The sequence below is a fragment of the Pteropus medius genome, unplaced genomic scaffold, assembly GCF_902729225.1.
Source record: "Pteropus medius unplaced genomic scaffold, Ma_sr-lr_union100, whole genome shotgun sequence".
NCBI lineage: Eukaryota > Metazoa > Chordata > Mammalia > Chiroptera > Pteropodidae > Pteropus > Pteropus medius.
In genome coordinates, this window is record NW_024354875.1 from 22647785 (window position 1) to 22666705 (window position 18921).

The following is an 18921-nucleotide window of genomic DNA, read 5'->3' on the forward strand; positions in this document are numbered from 1 at the left end:
ATTTGTCAAAAAATTACTGAATTTCTGATTTTAATGGTGAATGGGGTTGAACTGGGTTAAATGTGATGCCCTTACTAACCTTGGCAAAGTCTTTCCATATCAAATTGCCAGATGTTCACTGTTTTGTCCATTGAACCAGTAGCAAGTAAAAGAATATTGGGTGCAAAGGCACAAGTTGTGACATACCTAGTTAATAAAAACAACTATTATGTATCTTCAGACTAATTTTTTTAATTAATATTAATACAAAGTGAGGTTAAGTTCAGACCTGGTATGCTGAGTCAATGTGTGAAGTATATTCTCAGTATTCTGAAAACAAACAAAAACAGCTTTACAATTAGTCAAGCAAGAGTATATTTACTACTAAAAACTTGTTTCACATATATGGTTTATATGGTATATGTATTTAAACATTATGTCACTAATAGAAGCTGAAATTTTACCCAACGAATAAAAAATAGCATCTATACCTAATATTATCAGGTAGCTATTTCATTCTTAATTATCAGCACAGTTGTCTAATGACCACTTTCCTAGAAATTTTAAGTATAATAGACTCTTGGCTTTTGTTCATTTGTTCGAAATTACTAATAATAACCTAAATGTCTATTATATGAAATAATTTGTGTTTTTGCTATGATATTTGATTTGTACTCATTGCAGGATTGGTGAGTAGAAAAAAAGTCACTTAGATTTTGAGTTTTCTTAGCTGGCCATCCAGCATCTAGATGGATATAACTGAGACTCACATATATACTTTATGGAGAAAATTTAATGTTATACCTATTGTTGTAAATGTATAATCTCATGAAAATTTAATTAGAAATATTAAGGATCCACTTCACCTAGTGTAAGTATTCTTTCCCATTTTCTGTCAGAACTCTCAGTGATTTGAACTTCTATATGGAGAACTAATTTAGATTCCTTGTTTGTCCCACTACATTTTGATGATTTATGTTTCCATTTCATATGCTGGAATAGCTACAGCCTGAATTCAGTCATCATTAGGTTTTACTCAACACTGACTTCTCTTGGAAAATATTTTCATCAATTACATCCTTACTATGTGTAAAAAGTTCATTCATCTTCATACTCATGCAAACTGGCAAACTGGTCTTTCTTTATTCACATGGATCTACCCAAAACTCCCATTTTTCCAAAACCATTATAACCCCTACTCTTCCTTATTACTAATCTCTAGATCTAGCCAAAACTCTAACTGTGGTAGGCTACTCTCAGCTATACCATCCCCAAACCCTGGGATAAACATTCATCTTTTGCTGTTTTGAAAAGGTCATATAGAAGTTTAAGAATAATTGATATAAATTGATACTTTGGAGAGCGGTGCTCTTTAAATCTGTATTTTCTTTGATCAGATGAAACATCTGTCCATCTTAGAATCATTATTGAACAATTTAAGAGTTTGGCTTGTCCCAGAAATACCTTACTTGCATAACTATTTTAGCATTTATGAATGTATATATTATATTCTCAGGCATCATAAACAGAAAAAAGGTATACATTTTTTTCAGCTTGCTTAACTAAACTTGAAGTTCAGTAGCCTAAAAGCAATTTACATAGATTGCACAAAGATTTTGAAATACTTACAGTATCATACACTATGACAGACTTATCCACTGATCTTTAAAAGAAAAATGTTATGAGTGTAAAGTTCTACAGAAACAAAGTACAGCATTTATTTAATTAGTATTTTAAAATTACTTAAATAATTTTAGAAAAGGCTGAAATATTGATATACATTTAGCATGTAGTCTCTTTGTTCGCATGTATGATTTCTCACAAAACTACATGCTATATAAGAAATTTAAAATTATAAACTTTATTAAACACTAGTGCATGCTATACTATATAGCCATAAACAGAATAAGCATTTGTGATGTATAAATAAGATACAATCCCATATCAAGTTAGTAACTCAAAGAGAAAAAACCACTATAAGGAGAAGCCATTACTTGCTACTTGTTTTTTGTTTCAGGTAGTTTTCAGGTAGCATTGTGCTTTATCATTGACATAGCTGTGCCTTAATTACTAATCAATATATACATATATATGTTATATAGATATTGTCTTGATCATGACTCAGTTTTGAAAATTACAGCTCTAAACTTGATCTGGACTCTATATGGGTTCTTTCAATGGTATAAAAATTAAAAACTATCTGGGATTAGTCTAGTGGTGAAAAAAATCAAAGAAAAATTCAATGCTATAACAAAGTACATAATTAAAAACAGATAAATATGCTTCTATATTATTTCCCCCCCTTTTAGAAACTGTATTTATACCACCATGATACATGTTGCAAGGAAAGAAAGTATATCAACAATACAGGTGTTAGTGTTCTCTGTACAACTTTAATAATATTTGTACTTATTGCAAGGTAGCTGATTATAGTCTGACCACAGAAGTCATATCTACTGGAAGCCTTAAAATTCTCCTCAATAAGACTGTCAAGAACCATATGATTTCAGTCATCTGTGGGATATAAAAATGAAAGCAACAAACAAAGCAAACAAAAACTCACAGACACAGGTAACAGTTTAATGGTTAACAGAGGGAAACGGGAGAAGAGAGATAAGTAAGGGTAAAGGGGTTAAATGAATATAAAGTGACGGAAGGAGATTTGACTTTGGATGGTGAACACACAAGGCAATATACAAGCGATGTATTATTGAATTGTACAAGTGAAACCTATATGATTTTATTAAGCATTATCACTCTAGTAAGTTTAATTTAAAAAAAGAAAAAATAGAAACTGACTATTAAAATTGTAAACTGTTAAAAGGCAAATCTGCTGGGTAAAAAAAGATATTTGCAACACATATAACCAATAAATGGCTCATATATAGAAATACAGAAAGTATATGTGCGTGTATATATATTCGACAAATCAATAAGAAAAAGATAACCCAGAAGAAAAATGGGCAAGAGACTTGAATAGGCATTTCATTAAAGAGGCAATACATATGGCCAATAAAATTCTGAAAAGGTTCTAACTTCATTGTTTCTGGAAAATGCAAATTAATGCCATAGTAAGACAACACTTTACATACATCAGAATGGCTAAAGTTAAAAAGATCCACAGGTATAGGCTAGGATATGAAATAACACTGCTACAGAAGTATTCAACCACTTAGAAAACGATTTGGTGTTACCTGTCAAAGCTGAAAATATAACTATTCTATGACCCATCAATTTCATTCCTATGTATTTATCCTACAGAAACACACGAATGTGTGTACCAGGAGATACAGATATCGTCATAGAATTATTACTGTAATGCTCCCAAATTGGAAATAATGCATATGCTCATCAACATTAAGATAAATTATAGTATATACATGTAATGTAATATGACACAGCAATGAAAATCAATAAACCACAGGTATATGCAGGAATATGAATGAATGTCACAAACATAATGTTGAGTAAAGGAAGCCAGACAAAAATAATTCACATTGTGTGATTTGTTCTAAATCAGTTTAAAAAGAAAAAAGCAACACTGCTCATGACTTGAGGTGCTGTCACCACAAAAGGTGCGTGGTAAGGGGACGACGTCTGGAACAGAACCAGCAATGTTCTATTTCTTGCCCTGAGCAGTGGTTATACAAGTTTCACAGTAACTTATCAGACTGTTCTCTTATGTTTTATGTAGTTTTCTGTATATCTCTTCTATTTCATATCAAAAAGGTTTAAGGAAATTAAATCGCTTACCCAGAGACTAGCAACTGCCCATTATGAGAAAAAGCACAAGCCAGAACAGGAGCACAATGCCCATACAGTGTACTTTTGTATTTTAATTCAAAACCTGCAAATAAGAAGGCAAGAAACCATATCAAGCCAACCGTGCTTAGAATTCATTCTTAAATCAAAACTATTTCACTTATTCAATAATCTCTGAGTGCCTAAAGGACACAAAAATGAAAAAAATCTTTATGCAACTCTGGTATTGGAATTTAGTAGGGTTAAGTGGATTCAAAAGTTCAATAAGAAGTAAAAAAAAGTGTGTTCAGCAAACTTTAGACAGGGATTGTTATAATTATCAAACTTTTTAAAATATAAAATCCTAAACTAATCTAAAAATTTAAACTATACCACAATCTTGGTATTTAATTTTAATATATATTATATATTTTAGTTAATATATAGATATACACACTAATTGCCCAAATGCCTAAAAAGAATCAAATATCTGTAGTTTTTAGAATCTGATATTAAAAAATATTTTCTCATTCCATAAATAAAAAGTTAATGGTAATTTATATATCTTATAATTCTAACATATAACACTCCTACCACGTATGGCAATACTAAAATACTTCTTATGCTTCCTATGAAGAGAAATATCACTATTTTACAGGTAAACCAAGGGAATTCAATATAGTTTAATGATAACCTTTAGAAATTATTAAGAAGTTGGCCTGGGGAGACAAGGAACTAAGTGAAATCTATAATTTTCTCAGACCTAATAAAAACTTTTTAAAAAGGTTAATGGCTCTTAAGATGACAAACATTTAACTAAACAAAATGGTCACATTAGAGCAAGTAAAAGTTTCAACAACAAATAGAAGAAATATATAATTTGATTATTATTAAAATGTATCTTATTTCTATTCAAAATAGAAAAAAAATTTTTTTTTTAATCTGGGAGAACAGATGTGGGCATTAAAGGCTCTGTGTAGAGCATACAGATCAATAACTAGACACAATCAAAGCAAAAATGTTATGTTGCGAACCAAATGACCAAAAAACTTGTAATATGATCGTAAGAATAGGTTACATGCTCAAGTATAAGAGCTATGTCTATCTACAACTCCCTACAAAAAAGCAATTAAAATTAGGTACGAATAAAATAAATGCTTTGTAAAAAGGTACATTTATAAATTTGTTTTTTAAAGTCAGTGTAAAAAACACATTTTCCAGACAACACATGAAAAGCTTTACTTTTGAACAATTTTATTAAAGATATATGTTTACAACATACACATTTATGACTATATTCATGATTTCTTATAAAAATTTTACTTTGATAGCAGCAGAAGGAAGAGGTAGGATAGAACAGAGAGGTAAAGGAACTCATCCTCATCACCATGTCATTGAATTCATTAAAAGAATTACTAAATGTAACCTAATCGGCAACGAATTAAATTTCCACAAAAATAAATGTATTTATTTCCTGATAACTGGCCCTTCTCTACACAACTAGTATAATGAAAAAGATTCTCTCCCTGACCCAACTCTAGGCAAGCTATTCTGAGCCCTCCTTTCAACTAGGCCTTGACCTTGGCCTACAAAGACTTTAACAGTTTCTAAGAGCTCAAGGCTGCATCCTCAGGATGACCCTAGGCCCCTTAAAGTGCCTGTCTGAGAAAACTAAAGACTTCTCCCCAAAATCTACTGTTTCTTCCCACCAACACCTTAAGATAGGGCCCTTGACTCCCAGGCTCTGTGGGAGGGTAGGCGCTTAACTTCTCCAAGTGCCAATTGGCAAACCCAGAGGGGTTTCACATGGACTAGACCTGCTTCCTGCTTTTTGTAATTTTTCACTTCTCTGACTACAGAGCCCTTACTTACACCCTTCCTAATTTCCTCATTCTCCCTTTAAAACATCCAGTCACTTCTGTATTACTGAAGCTGCACTCTGTTCATACTAGACTCTTTTTCCTTACTGCAACAGTATATTCCCAATTAAAATCTGTCCTTACCATGTAATGTCCAGCTTTGTTTATCTTTGACAATAATTCTGAACAAAATGTAGTCTGATTTAACTGAAGCTTATGAGATAACAAATAAAATATTTTTAGGCATCTGAAGCAAGATGCCCAACTGACCATATTTCTGTTTCCATTAAAATGACAATGAATTAATAAAAATATAAATTCATATAAATAAAGAGACTAGGAAGGGGGCATCACCAAATCAGAAATTGAAACAATTTGGGGAAGGCAGAAAGCTCATTCATGAAGTAGTGTAGTGGCGAGACAGCCCAGAATGCCAAGAGAAAGCTAATCTGCCCTAGAAAGCCCCCCTAAACCTTCAAACAATTAACAACCGGGGAAAAGCAAAGTCTGAATGACACAGATATGGACCTGGAAACAGAAAAATTAACTAAGTCTCTTTATGAAACACTCCCTGTCTGCCTCCAATCCCTCCCTGACCCCACCACAGTATGTTGGTCAAAAGCCAGATGCTTCTCTCTAGGCAAAACATTTCTAAGGAAAATAACTACTGCCTAGGGAGCTTCATGGCAGTTCCAGAGAGACACAGCACCCAAATTTTCAAAGCCCACAACTGCTCCCCAATAAAGGCCAAGAACCCACCTCCATACCCTAAACAGAAGCCAACGACAACCAACCAACATCTTACTGTTGCCTAATTCTTAAATGTAAATGAAATACTAAGGTTCACCAAGGAAACTATATCAGAGAGAGATATCAGGGTAAACAAAAAAAGGGCCCAAGAGCAAAAACAAAGATGATCAGGAAACAGAAGGGAACTTCAAAAACAAAACAAAAACAAAAAGCCTCTAATTGGTATCCTGAGAGTTTTGAGAGGATCTTGTATTCATAAAATGAGGACACTATGAAAAAGAAAGAACATGAGCCTTTAAAAATTGAAAATATGACTGATAGGATAAAAAAAAAATCAACAGAAGGTTAAAAGATAAAGCTGAGAAATTTTTCCATAAAGTAGAAAAAAGGATGGGGAATGGGGAAAGACATAAGAAATCACGTCAGGAGGTCCAACAATTAATGTGAGTTATAAATAGAGGAAGTGGAGAAGAAATTAAAAAAACAACAAAAGAATGCTATATTCCGGTATTGTTTCTTGACTGAAGGGTCACCTGAAGGAAAGACCCACACACTATCAAAAAACTATCACTATAGTGAATAAATTTAAAATATGGTGGAATAAACAATATTTATAGAAACTGTGAAAACCACCCAAAGAATAGATAAAGTGCAAAATGGTGACCTTTGGTAAGCAAAATTGTGTGTAATGGTGGTGAGGTCACAATCAGCAATGAGCGCACAATTTTTAAATTATATATATGTATTACTCTGATTAAAAGTCCTTAAAACATTTTTATAATCACTTTTAGATATTTAGAATACTTTAGGTAAAAAGAATAATTAAAATAGAAATTTTGTCTGGATCACAAATAATTTCAGAGAACTACTTGTTGAATACATACCTAAGATATGGGTAAAAGAAACAACCCAAATTTTGATCTGGCAATCCTGACCACATGATGCTAATCGAAAAAACTGAACACCGTGTTCTCCATCTAAAAATGTAAATTTGTTAAAAATAAATACACAATTGACAAAACATTTAAACAAAAAATTTTAAAATTTCTTATACTGAGATCTGTTAATTCTATTTAAACCAGATTCACAAACAATATTAATTACCTTATGCCATAGAAAGAAATGCCTGTTAAAGAAAAGACTTTTTTTAAACAGGTACTTCAAAGAATTATAACTTTAGCCCCCAAACTGCTACAACAAAATGTCTATCTTCCACTAAGGATATAACTGAAGGCTGAAGGGCCAATATTGAGCCACCAAGCCTAGGGCATCCTCTAGCCCAATTTTAGAGTCCATGAGGTTAGCATTGTTAGAAAAAATTAGGAAGATTAGCTTTGAGTGTTAAATGTTTAATTATTCCCAACTTTTAAAGACTGTATCCATTTCTTAAAAAGTTTAGTCTATAATTCATATGGAATGAGAAATTTTTTCCCACTTGATTTAATCAAGATGAAGGCTGAAATTCTGTAAATCCAAAATAACATCAGCTCAATCTGTTTGATTTGGTGGAAAATACTACACAAATTAGGATATGTAATCAGTTAGATTTGGTGTTCCCAAAACAACCTGACTAGTTTTTATGCTTAGATAATTTCATTATATTATTATATACCTGCTAGATAAGTTCCTAAATACTTGTGGGTAATATAAATATTGATATCATCAACTCAATTTTACATGAGTTCTACCTAATACCACAGAAGGAGTTTCATCAAAGAAAGTTCTGACACTCATATGCAGTAAGACACAATTAAGAAAACGAAAATCCATCTTAAGAATGCACTCTAGTTTTGCAACTATTCAGTATATGGTATTTAATTTATATACCTGGGTATACAAAATAATTTTTTTTCTATGGACTTTGTCTTACTGAAAGCACACATACTTTACTAACATACAACAAAGTAACTGCCTTCTCCCTCGAAGTTTTTCTAACTCTACATTTCAATAACATTTTTCTTGTAGCACAGGCTCAGCCAAAAGGGAATCCTTTCTGAGATCTTGATAGATGTAAACAACTCCTGATATTAAGTCTTTTTAAAGCAAAACAAAACACAACTATTTTACTCAAATGGCTAAGAGCAAAATATTTCAGTACTAGATTCAATCAGGAAAACATTTTTTTTCAATGTTTCTTGACTAAATAGATCCTTTGAAGTTAATTTCAAAATTTAATTAGTGAGAAGTCAGCTAGGACAGTGGAAAAATATGGAGCTTAAAATGTGCCTATTAAATAAAAATATACTTTTGTTCAGGAAGATATTTAAATTATAATAATAACCTAATTCAAGTTTTCTTTATAATTTAAAAACTGGAGAGAACGGATCATTTATCCTCAGGCACAAATGGGATTATTTTTCCTTATATGAGCAAAATATCACCAAGACAGAAGCGTCAATGTGTCATAAATACTTAGATATTAATACCAATTAATTAAAATTACATACTTTGTCTTTTAAGAAAATATAGCAGTTCCCAGAAATTCCTATAATAATCCCTTTTAAAGCATGTATCAGTTTCAGGAAATTTAAACATAAGGTTAATATCTATTTCAACAGAAGCTGAACTAAAAAATCTCGAGACACAGATTAGAATTATACTCAGAAATACTTTGAAATATATTTAAAAGGCATGTTAAGGCTGTGGGTATTATACTTATTTTCTATTTTTATTTTCTATTAGCTTTAGGTATGCAGCACAATGATTAGACATTTATAAAAGTTACGAAGTGATCCTCCCGATTACTCTAGTTGCAATTTTTCATCCATACCTTTTTCTTTTTTCCATCAGAGTTGACATTCAGTATTGGTTTATATTAGTTTCAGGTGTAGAGCATAGACAATTATATAATTTATGAAGTGATCCCCCTGATTAGTAGCCATCTGGCACTATACATTATTGACCATATTCCCTGTGCTGTACTCCACATTCCCATTGCTATTTTATACCTACTAATTTGTATTTCTCAATCTCTTTGCCTTTTCACTCAGCTCTCCAATCCCCATGTAGCAACTCCCATGTAGCAACGACCAGTTTGTTTTCTGTATCTATGAGTCTGTTTTCTTTTTGTTTGTTCATCTCTTTTGTTCCTCAGGTTCTACATATAAATGAAATAATTTGGTATTTGTCTTTCTCTGACGTATTTCCCTTAGCACAATATCCTCTAGGTCTGTATATGTTGTTGTAAATGGTTAAGATTCCCTTATTTATGGCTGAGTAATATTTCATTGTATATATATGTACATACATATATATATATACTATAACTTCTTTTTCCAATCATCTATCGATGGGCACTTAGATTGCTTCCGTATCTTGGCTATTGTAAATAGTGTTGCAGTGAATATATGGGTACATAAATCTTTTCAAATTAGTGTTTTGGTTTTCTTTGGATAAATACCCAAAAGTGCAATTGCTGGGTCATCAGGTAATTCTATTTTTAATTTTTTGAGGAACCTCCACACTGTCTTCCATAGTGGCTGTAGCACATAATGTTAAAACATTAAAAAAAATTTTTCAACAAATCACTAAAAGGAATCTTATTCATCAATCTACATTTCAAAGCCTTCTATGTACCAGGCACTGTGAATAAAACAGACACAGGCTCTGCCCTGTTGGAGATTTAATGATGTCTAGGAAAAACATTAAATGTGATCTATATAAATATATAATTAAACTTGACACTTCTCTAAGTACTGTAAAAGTATGCAAATAAAAGATTATCAAAACGATTTAGATTGAGTGCAGGTGGTAAGAGTAAGGGAGACTCACCTGAAGTGGGTTTTGGGTTTTTTTTTTTTTTTGAAGTGTTCTTTTTCTTTAAGCTGAAATCTAAAGGATGACTAAGACCGAACAGGGTGAAGGGTCCACATGTAAAACCGTTGGAAAAACCTTAGAAACATTTAAGGAATGAAAAGAGGCCAGTGTGGCAAAAGAATGCATGAGGCCGAGTGTGATTTGAGATGAGTCAGGGAAACAGAACATGTAAGGTACTTACAGGCTTTGTGCTTTGGATATGGTATTTGATCTTACTGTAATGTTTTTTTAACAAGCCATGATGGGTTTGAAATAGGTACTGCCAAAACCATTCTGCTACTCTCTGGACCTGAGCTGTCCAATAAGGCAGTGACTAGCCAAATATGGGGCTACAGAACACTTGAAATGTGGCTAGCTCCAACTGAGATGTGACATGATATACACACCAGATTTCAAAGATGTACCAAAAAATAGTAAAATATCTTATTTTTATCGATTATTGAAATATTTTAGGTATACTGGATAAAATACATAATATATACTTCACCTACTAGAAAAATTTAACTTTACATATGTAGCTCACATTATATTTCTATAGGACAGCACTGGTCTGGCAACGAGATCAGAAGAGGACAAAATCAGAAATTTCATCTTAACATAGAAGATGAAAATAAAAGGAAATTTTCCAATTCAGCGTATCTATTTAAAACAGAGTCTACATTAGGGAGTTTTTTATTCTTTTGCTAAAAACTAATTGTGATGCCAAACACCTTATTTTATAAATTTAGCTTTTGGAAGATTAAATAAGTAAATGGAAAATGTAAATGCTGTTTCCAATTTTTTTAATTTCACACTTCTGTTTGAATATCAACACACTGCATTTAAAAAAATCGCAGTACAACCAATAGGGTTAAGTCCTCTAAATTACCCTATTTAATTAATCCAGATCTACTGTACCAAGTTGCATCATCCCCTACATACATTCAAGAACCTGATTTTCCTATATATTTCTTTGAAATTTCATTTTGAACAACAAAAATACAAAGGAGAAAGACGATTCCTTAAAAGAAATGAATTAAAAGGGCTTTGTTTTACTAATGATGAAATGAAAATGAATAAAAGAACCAAGTCATATACAAAGTACAAATAGGATTCACTAACGCTTAAAAGAATAAACTAACCAGAAACTGGCTGTGAAGAAAAGTCGCAGCAGGTAATTCCAAGATCATGTGCTTTTTCACTATATAGACACCTCATTTTATCATCCCACACGGTTAAATCTCCACATGAAGAGCCAGTGACAAAGATAATTCCATTAGGAGAAAATGCACAGGCCACCAAGGAGCCATCCTTAACACTACCAGATCTGGAATAAAAGCGGAAAATGGAGGTTTTCACTTCAGAGCATCTTTTACCTTATATCACAATCTCTAACAGCAGCTTGATAAATGGCTGTCACAGAATGGGAAAGAAAGAGCAATAGATGCCTATAGAAATAAAATATAATTTATATGTTATAAACTGAGATGTGCTTTCTAAAAATAATAGGATTTAAACATTATCTCACCATGTTCAAGCCTAAACTATAGGGATCCAAACCAAAGTTCACATTTGTTCATATTTTTCCATGTAGCGAGTCAGTATGAACACATTAAAATCTTCAAAACTTAACGAAAGCAATAATAACCAACAATATCAACTATAGTCATATATTTAAAAAAAGATGAAACTATTTTAATTGAAAAAAACATGTTATTGGGGTCAAAACCACTTTCAGAATCACCCAGAAGCAACAGTAAGGCCTTTCATCTTCAAATATAAATTCTTCATGAAAAGAAAATGCTGTGAGCAAGTTAAAATTATCTTGGGAAGATAAAGAAGCACTATGATACTGTGCTAACGATATTATTTTCTCAATTAGGAAAAATAAACTAGTAAAAAACCAACAATTAGTGTGGTGTCCCATCCGTACTTAAATCTATTGCAGAGTATCACTTTACACTATTAATTACATACATTTGGGTCGTAATGCTGTAGAGGCAGAATTTACCACCTGATAAAGATTCCTTAGCTGACAGCTGTAACTTAGACATTTCTATTCTTTGTGCTTTCTCTTTAAACTGTTCATTAACCACCACTTGAAACACATCACCTTTTAACCAAAGACCTAAATAAATGAGCAACAATTGTACTTGGAATGGTATTGGGGATTGGGAGAGAGGGTACATTAGGCTATTTTAATTGGTAACATTTAAATGTTTATGGTTTTTAAAGTACCTAATGTCACTGAACTGTATACCTTCTCATTTAAAAATGGTAAATTTTATGTTATAAACATTTCGCATATACAGAAAAGTATGTGATTTTAATGGTGGTAAATTGTAACGGAACATATTCATTTAAATCAATTGATATATTTTTATCCAAAAGGAGTTTTTCAGGTGTTGTGTTTGATTTGGAAATGATAATACAACACCACACTAACCACAAGGTTCTTTCTTGTGGGCTTGCTCATTCAACCAGCAAGAACTCTCATCAGGAAATGGCTGTGTCTCTTAGATAAGTCTCACCTACCGTTACTTCACTATTAAGAACACTTGAGCCACAAGCTACAAAAACAAAACCTAAAATTACTAATCTTATTCAAAAGACTTTTGCCCCTCACAGTAAAAAAATTCATAAAAGTCTAACAAGATTAACCCTTATTTTACAAAAGGTTGAAAATTCTTAAAACACTCAGAGCCAAGCAAATCTACTTCAAGAATCATACTAAACATCTGTTTTTATGACCATGAGAAGACAGCTCAAAATATTTTTCCTTGTGATGTCTGAAAATTATCTGATTCTTAAAGTCATCAAAATATTCTTCCTGATTTTTTTTTTTTTTGGTAGACCTATTAAAAGTATTGAAAACAGGAACGGTTTAAATATGCATACCTATGTAACTTGTATGACTGCGCATTCCACAAAACAACAGTTCCATCAGCTGCCCCTGATACCAAACGGGTGGAGTCTGGGGAAAAGCGGCAAACTCTCACAGGGCTCCCACTGGGCTGTTCCATCACTGCCAGCATCTGTCCATTTTGAGTATTCCAAAGGGCAGTGGTACCATCTGTTGAACATGAAGCCAAAATATGTCCCGAAGGGGAGAAACAGCAGCAGTGGACAGCATAGGTATGAAACTTCAAAGGAGAGAGTGGCAGTTCCGTAAAGTCACTTAGGGAGTACAGGCGAATTGTTTTGTCCAAAGAGGAAGTAGCCAAGAGGGAAGAGGAGAAGGCACAGCAGTTGACATCATCGCTATGATCAGCTAATGTGTGAATTAGTTTCACCATGTTCTTTATTTGAAGTAAAATATCCTGCAATTTTTAAATAGATTAAGGTTACTTCATCCTAGAAAGCAAATAAATTCAACTCAAATCCATATAAAAACGCCAAAATTGATTTAAGAATTTGCTCAATAAAAGCTCCTACATATTTTTAAAGGACAATCTATTATACCAGGGATATTGAGAAATAAAATTTATAAGACTACCACCTCTGATAATCAGTCACCATTGCCACACCAATAAAGCTCTGTTAACTCCTAAAAAAGAACTTTGTTGGATAACTTCAAACTGATTTGACACTGAACATCAGAAACCTCAGGTATTTCATCTTTGAAGCCTTTCCCTCAACTCATTATTTCTCCTTGCTGCCTCATTCCCGATCTGCTAGCTCAAAAAGATTTTTCACTATTTTAACAAACTGTCTCAGTGGCTCTTTCCACAGGTTGGAACCAAGGCTATTGCTCTGTGTTTAAGATGCAGAACTGTAGGGTTCACTCAGAAAAACTAGTTTCATTCAAAATTTAAGTGGCAGTGTTGTAAACTATGTCATGGTTTGTCATCTTGTGTGATAAAGAATAAAATGACATGAGATCTGAGGTGAAGAACCAAGTTAATAAATGCAGGAAACCAAGACAAGGAAACCAAAGACAGTGGCAAAATGGACTTAGCCAGACGGCACTTAAAAACAAAAGTTACAAGTTTAGAATAAAATCCAAATTCCTCACCATGGTTTACAAAATTCTCTATGATCTGGCCCTTTCCTGCCACTTTCCCTCTCCCTCACTTATTTACAGCCTCCCCGGTCAAACAGATTCCAGTCTTCTATTTCATAAAGTGTTGTTGTTGTTATTATTATTATTTTTTTATGTTGAAATTCTCTTCCCTGGCTTTTGGGATCCTATTTCTCTCAGATCTCAATTTCAGTGTTCTTCCTCGGAGAGGGATTCCCAATCTAAAACAGCCACTCTCTAGCCGAGCACATTACTCTATTTTAATCCTCAGGTAGCAATTACCACCAGCTGGTGTACTTATTTGTCTACCCCACCCCCATTTAAAATGCAATCTCTAAAGGAGTAGAGATCTTGTCTACCTGGCTCATTTCTGTACCCACAGCATGTAAAACAATGTCAGACGCCTACTGTGCTTAAATAAATATTTGTTGAATATTTATATTTTCCCAAATCCAGTTAGGTTCTGGCCTTTAAATTTTATATAAACATAATACAAAATGATTGGAAAATTTAAGATAAAACTATTTAAAAAAAAAAATCTCAGTGGAAAAATCTCAGTGTAAAAAGAGGTAATTCATAACCAGCCCTGAAGATAGGTATAACCTGGGATTGTAGAACTCACAGGCTGTTATTCTAATCTTATTTACAGAAATCTCAACATACAAAAAGATGGAGCCTTTTCTCATTTTTCATCTTACCCCTAAAGTTAGGCCTTTTTTTCAAACACGCTCCAATAAAGCCTAAACAAAAATACGCGAAAAACCTGGATTATCGCCTGTATTACTGCACTGAAAACAAGCAAGATCAGGTGGTGCTTTTTAGCGAACTCCCAAATCCCAACTGTGCAAGTGCACACAGGTAATTTTCCAAACTAACTTCGGCGCCCACACCCTTGTGGCCCTAGCTCCCTTTGCAGTTCGAGGCCATTTTATTCTGAAAAGCACTCAAGCCTCGGAGTGTGGCCTTCACGAAGGCCTCGGCTGTCACATCAGCTGCTCGATCCCCGGGCAAACCCGGTCAACTCGCCTGTGTCAACACACGAATCCTCACCTAATCCAAACAAACGCGAAATGTGCCAAGAACCCCAAAATAAAGTTCGTGACTTACTCCCCCCTCACGCAGGGATCAAGAATTTGCCCAACTCTGAGAGCCAGTCGGGCCTCTGCGGTCTGGTGACCCAGGCGGGAAGGCGGCCTCGGAGCCCGGCGCTCACTCCACGGCCGGTGGGGTGCCGGGCCTTTCCCGGCACGGGGCTGCAGCACAACCGTGCCTCGCTCCAGTTAAGGTCCAGGCCCGTCCTTATCGCGCACTTAAACCCAGATGAAGCGAAACCGAGGGCTCAGACGCTGGCAGGTGGGAGTTCCCCCAGTTGTACTCCCCACCTGCAGCTGCTGCTGCTAAACTGGCCCATGGGCGCAGCCCCATTCACTTCAAAGCCAAGCCGCGCTCGGGATCCGCCCTCAGGTGCTCCGCGAGCGGCGTGGGCCACGTGACCCGCAGGTAAGGCGGGCGGGGCTGGCGCCTGAGCAAACCCAGAAGCGAAAGGACAGGCCCCGCCCCCAGGGACGGACTGCGCTGCGGCGCATGCGTGCCCTCCGGCTCTGCAGTGAGGAGGTGTCTAAGTTCTGGCTCTAGAACCAAGATGAGTCCAGACGGGGGAAACACCTTTAACTGCAAAGTTTTCCAAGTTGAGGAAGCTGAGGTCTAGCGAGTGCCTGAAATGTGGTTTTAAAGGAAGCATTGTATCAACTATCCGGTTATTCCAGCTCAAACTTTGTGAATCTCCTTCCTCTTCCACAGTCCTCCACCCTAATCTGTGTGTTCTCTCACTAACCTCCTTGATTGGTCTTTTCTGTTTAGGCTAGCTCTACCCGCAGTAGTCCATCACTGGATGTCTTCTGCCATCACCTTTACGCTCAGGTTTCCCAAATCTCTATTTCCAGGCCAGGCTCCTTGCTCCTGAGTCCCACTCCTGAAGTTCCTGCCATCCACTGAACAGGTCTGAATAGATATTCTGATAAATGCATTTTTTTCCAGCCTTTCCAATTGTGTCTCCTAGGTTCACAGGTGGACCACAGTTTCCATGTGTAATTGACTACAAAGTGGTCTTGCCAATTCCTTTTGAAGTTAAAAATTGTCCAGGAAAAAGTTCTAACATGCTAATGCTTTTTAACTAAGTGCGTGACACAGTAAAGGACTACCTTCGGATGAAAATCAAAGATACCGATAGTTTTTATTTTTAACCCATGCAACTTCAGATTTTTCTTTAATGTGGAAATATTAAAAATTTATCAAGCCGAAGAAACCAAAGTCATATTTGAAAAGCAATAACATAAAATGCTCAAATTTAGAGATGAAATTCAGGTAGCTGGAAATGATTTGTAATGAAAAAAAGCAAAAGGAAAAGAGATCAAAATTTATGATTTAGAGATGCTACCGTGGTTTTTAAATTAACGAGTGCTTCATGATTGAGACTTTGAATGCCTGATTACATGCCACAGTACTCCCAAAACAGCATTTTTCTAAGAAAAAATTTTGATTGTAAAAATAATTCTCTGTAAAAAATATAAATAAGAAAAATAGCCAATAACCACACCACTAAAAGATAACCAACTCAGAACATTTTCTTTCAGTCTTTCACTCAGATAATTATTAATTTTACGAAGTCCTGCAAACTTTTAAAACTTATATCCTGAGCATTTTCCATATCTAAAATTTCTTCAGTATCTTATTTTTTCTGCCTAATGGTCCACACTTCCAAAAACATGTAATAATTTGACATTTTTCCTGTTGTTAGATGGTTGTTTCAATATTTTTGTGATTAAATGGCTTGGCATGTAAACCTTTATCTACATCCATGAACATTTACTAAGAAAATTGTTGAGATGGAATTATTGGGCATACGAGTGTACAGTTTCTTAATAAATATTGCCATATTGTATTCAAAGAGGTTGTATGGTTTACACTCTCAGCAATATTTGGTTGTACCTGTTTCTCCACGTTCTTGACAGACGAGTAATTTTTTTTAATCTTTACTAATTTGATGAGTAAAATTGGTTGTAAGTCTTTAAGTAAAATCTGTAAAAGAAAACTCTGCCTACATATGCCAATAGTTTAGCTTGGAGACCTCAAGGCCAATATGGTCAACTTTGCCCGTCCTGCAGGGAAATGCAATTGTAGAAAGGGAAGCCTTATTGTAGTTGGTCTCAAGTGTACAAGTTCGCAATTTGGGAGATGTTAATTAAAATATCCTGCCAATATACTGGAGAAATATTGTAAGAATTTATAGATATCTTTGATCACATCAGTGAAGTGGTTATCTCACAGGACAGAGTGTTAAAATAGTTGGAACTTTGACCTGGACATTAAAGATTTGAATACTCTTTGTTTAATTAGGTAACTGTGGTCAATAATTCTATTTTATCACTATCTTCTGTTTTTGCTCCTGTATTAATACTAAAGAATATAGAAAACAATTTTTAAGTGGTATATTTAAAGAAAAACTGCTCAATTAAATAGTAAGCAATACATGTTCTCAAAACGCAATTGCAATGAGAGCAGAATAGGTGTGAATCAATTAGTGAGTTTAGAAATTACTAAAATATGTGGTAACCAAGAGCTCAAAGGAGAGAGATGATAGGCGCTGGAATAATTAGAAAAGGTGGCTGTTAAGAGGGTCTTAAATAGGCTTGAAGCGTGGACCAGCTGAGGAAATAGAGTTTTCATAGTAAATACTCGGATGTATGTGGGTGGTTTTACTTTGTGAACAAACCCCAGGCCAGAGTTTCCAGAACAGTTGGGCAGAGTACAAAATGTACTAACTCTTTCGTGTGTTCGTTTTCCAAAAATGCATCAAGCTGAACACAAACGATATGTGCATTTGTGTGTATTTATACTTCTATAAAAGTTTTTAAAAAAATATCCATGAGAATGTCACAGGGATTCTCATACTGATGCAATCGTTCACTCTCTGCACCTGGTATCATCCACAGCACCACCTCTTGGCGCAGAACTCTGGGGATCTGAGACACTGTGGCTCGGAGAGTGTGCTGTTTCATTCTGTATAATGGAACAATCTCTGAATTCCCCTTGTCTTTCTCCAGTCAATAAATTTTACATCCTCTAACTGGCTGTCTTTCCACTAGCAAGTGATGAGCTGGGTGGAGTTCTTTGAGTTGGTGTTCCATACATATAAAGGAAGGACCCAGGAGCTGCCAAACAGAGAATGAGGAAGGCTCATGCCGGGCCTGTGAGAACTGCCTGATGGTAGAAAACTTACATGTGCCTGGAAGTAAGAATATTAAAAACAAATGTGATGACATGCATGACATTTGATATTCGGTATGTACTAAAGAGATTTTGCAGTTCCAACAAGGCCCTTTTTTTTTTGCCTTTGATACAAGACATATTTTTCTGGTTTATAGATTTCTAAATTCTAACTTCTCATAATTTAAATTTATTCTGCTGTCTCAAATTCTTCATTTTCCTTTATTTTCCACTACTTATTATTAATGCTCTTCTAGAGAATTCGAAATGTTAAAAATGCATTTTTGAAAATAAACCCATTTTTTTCAGATTCATGGTTTTTAATTACAAAAGAAGAAAATAGGACATTATTGAATCAATTCACTTAACAATAGTCCAACGTACAGAACATGTGAATCATGTTTCCTATTCATTGTTCATTGTAGTCTGGAATGCCATAGTTTGATGATGCCAGTTTATGTCATACTGTAACATCCTACCAAAAGAGTTAGCTCTCTATTTAAACCTGAT

At 34.4% G+C, this 18921-nt stretch overlaps 1 protein-coding gene across 5 annotated transcripts in view; it reads right to left on the bottom strand.

The window, feature by feature from the left end:
* WDSUB1 (WD repeat, sterile alpha motif and U-box domain containing 1) overlaps positions 1-15447 on the bottom strand; it is a 55508-nt gene extending 40061 nt beyond the window's left edge. For 2 of the 5 annotated variants that reach the window (XM_039855467.1, XM_039855464.1), the window contains exons 1-8: positions 15253-15447; positions 13023-13444; positions 11267-11451; positions 7214-7306; positions 3733-3826; positions 1609-1642; positions 269-309; positions 80-186 (exon numbers count right to left, since the gene is read on the bottom strand). In XM_039855467.1, the coding sequence (XP_039711401.1) occupies positions 80-186; positions 269-309; positions 1609-1642; positions 3733-3826; positions 7214-7306; positions 11267-11451; positions 13023-13420 (952 nt within the window). In that variant the 5' untranslated portion in view covers positions 13421-13444; positions 15253-15447. Of the gene's footprint in view, positions 1-79; positions 187-268; positions 310-1608; positions 1643-3732; positions 3827-7213; positions 7307-11266; positions 11452-13022; positions 13445-15195 lie in introns of those variants that run through there. The other 3 variants (XM_039855468.1, XM_039855466.1, XM_039855469.1) reach the window with 3 other exon arrangements.
* Between the last annotated feature and the right edge of the window lie 3474 nt (positions 15448-18921).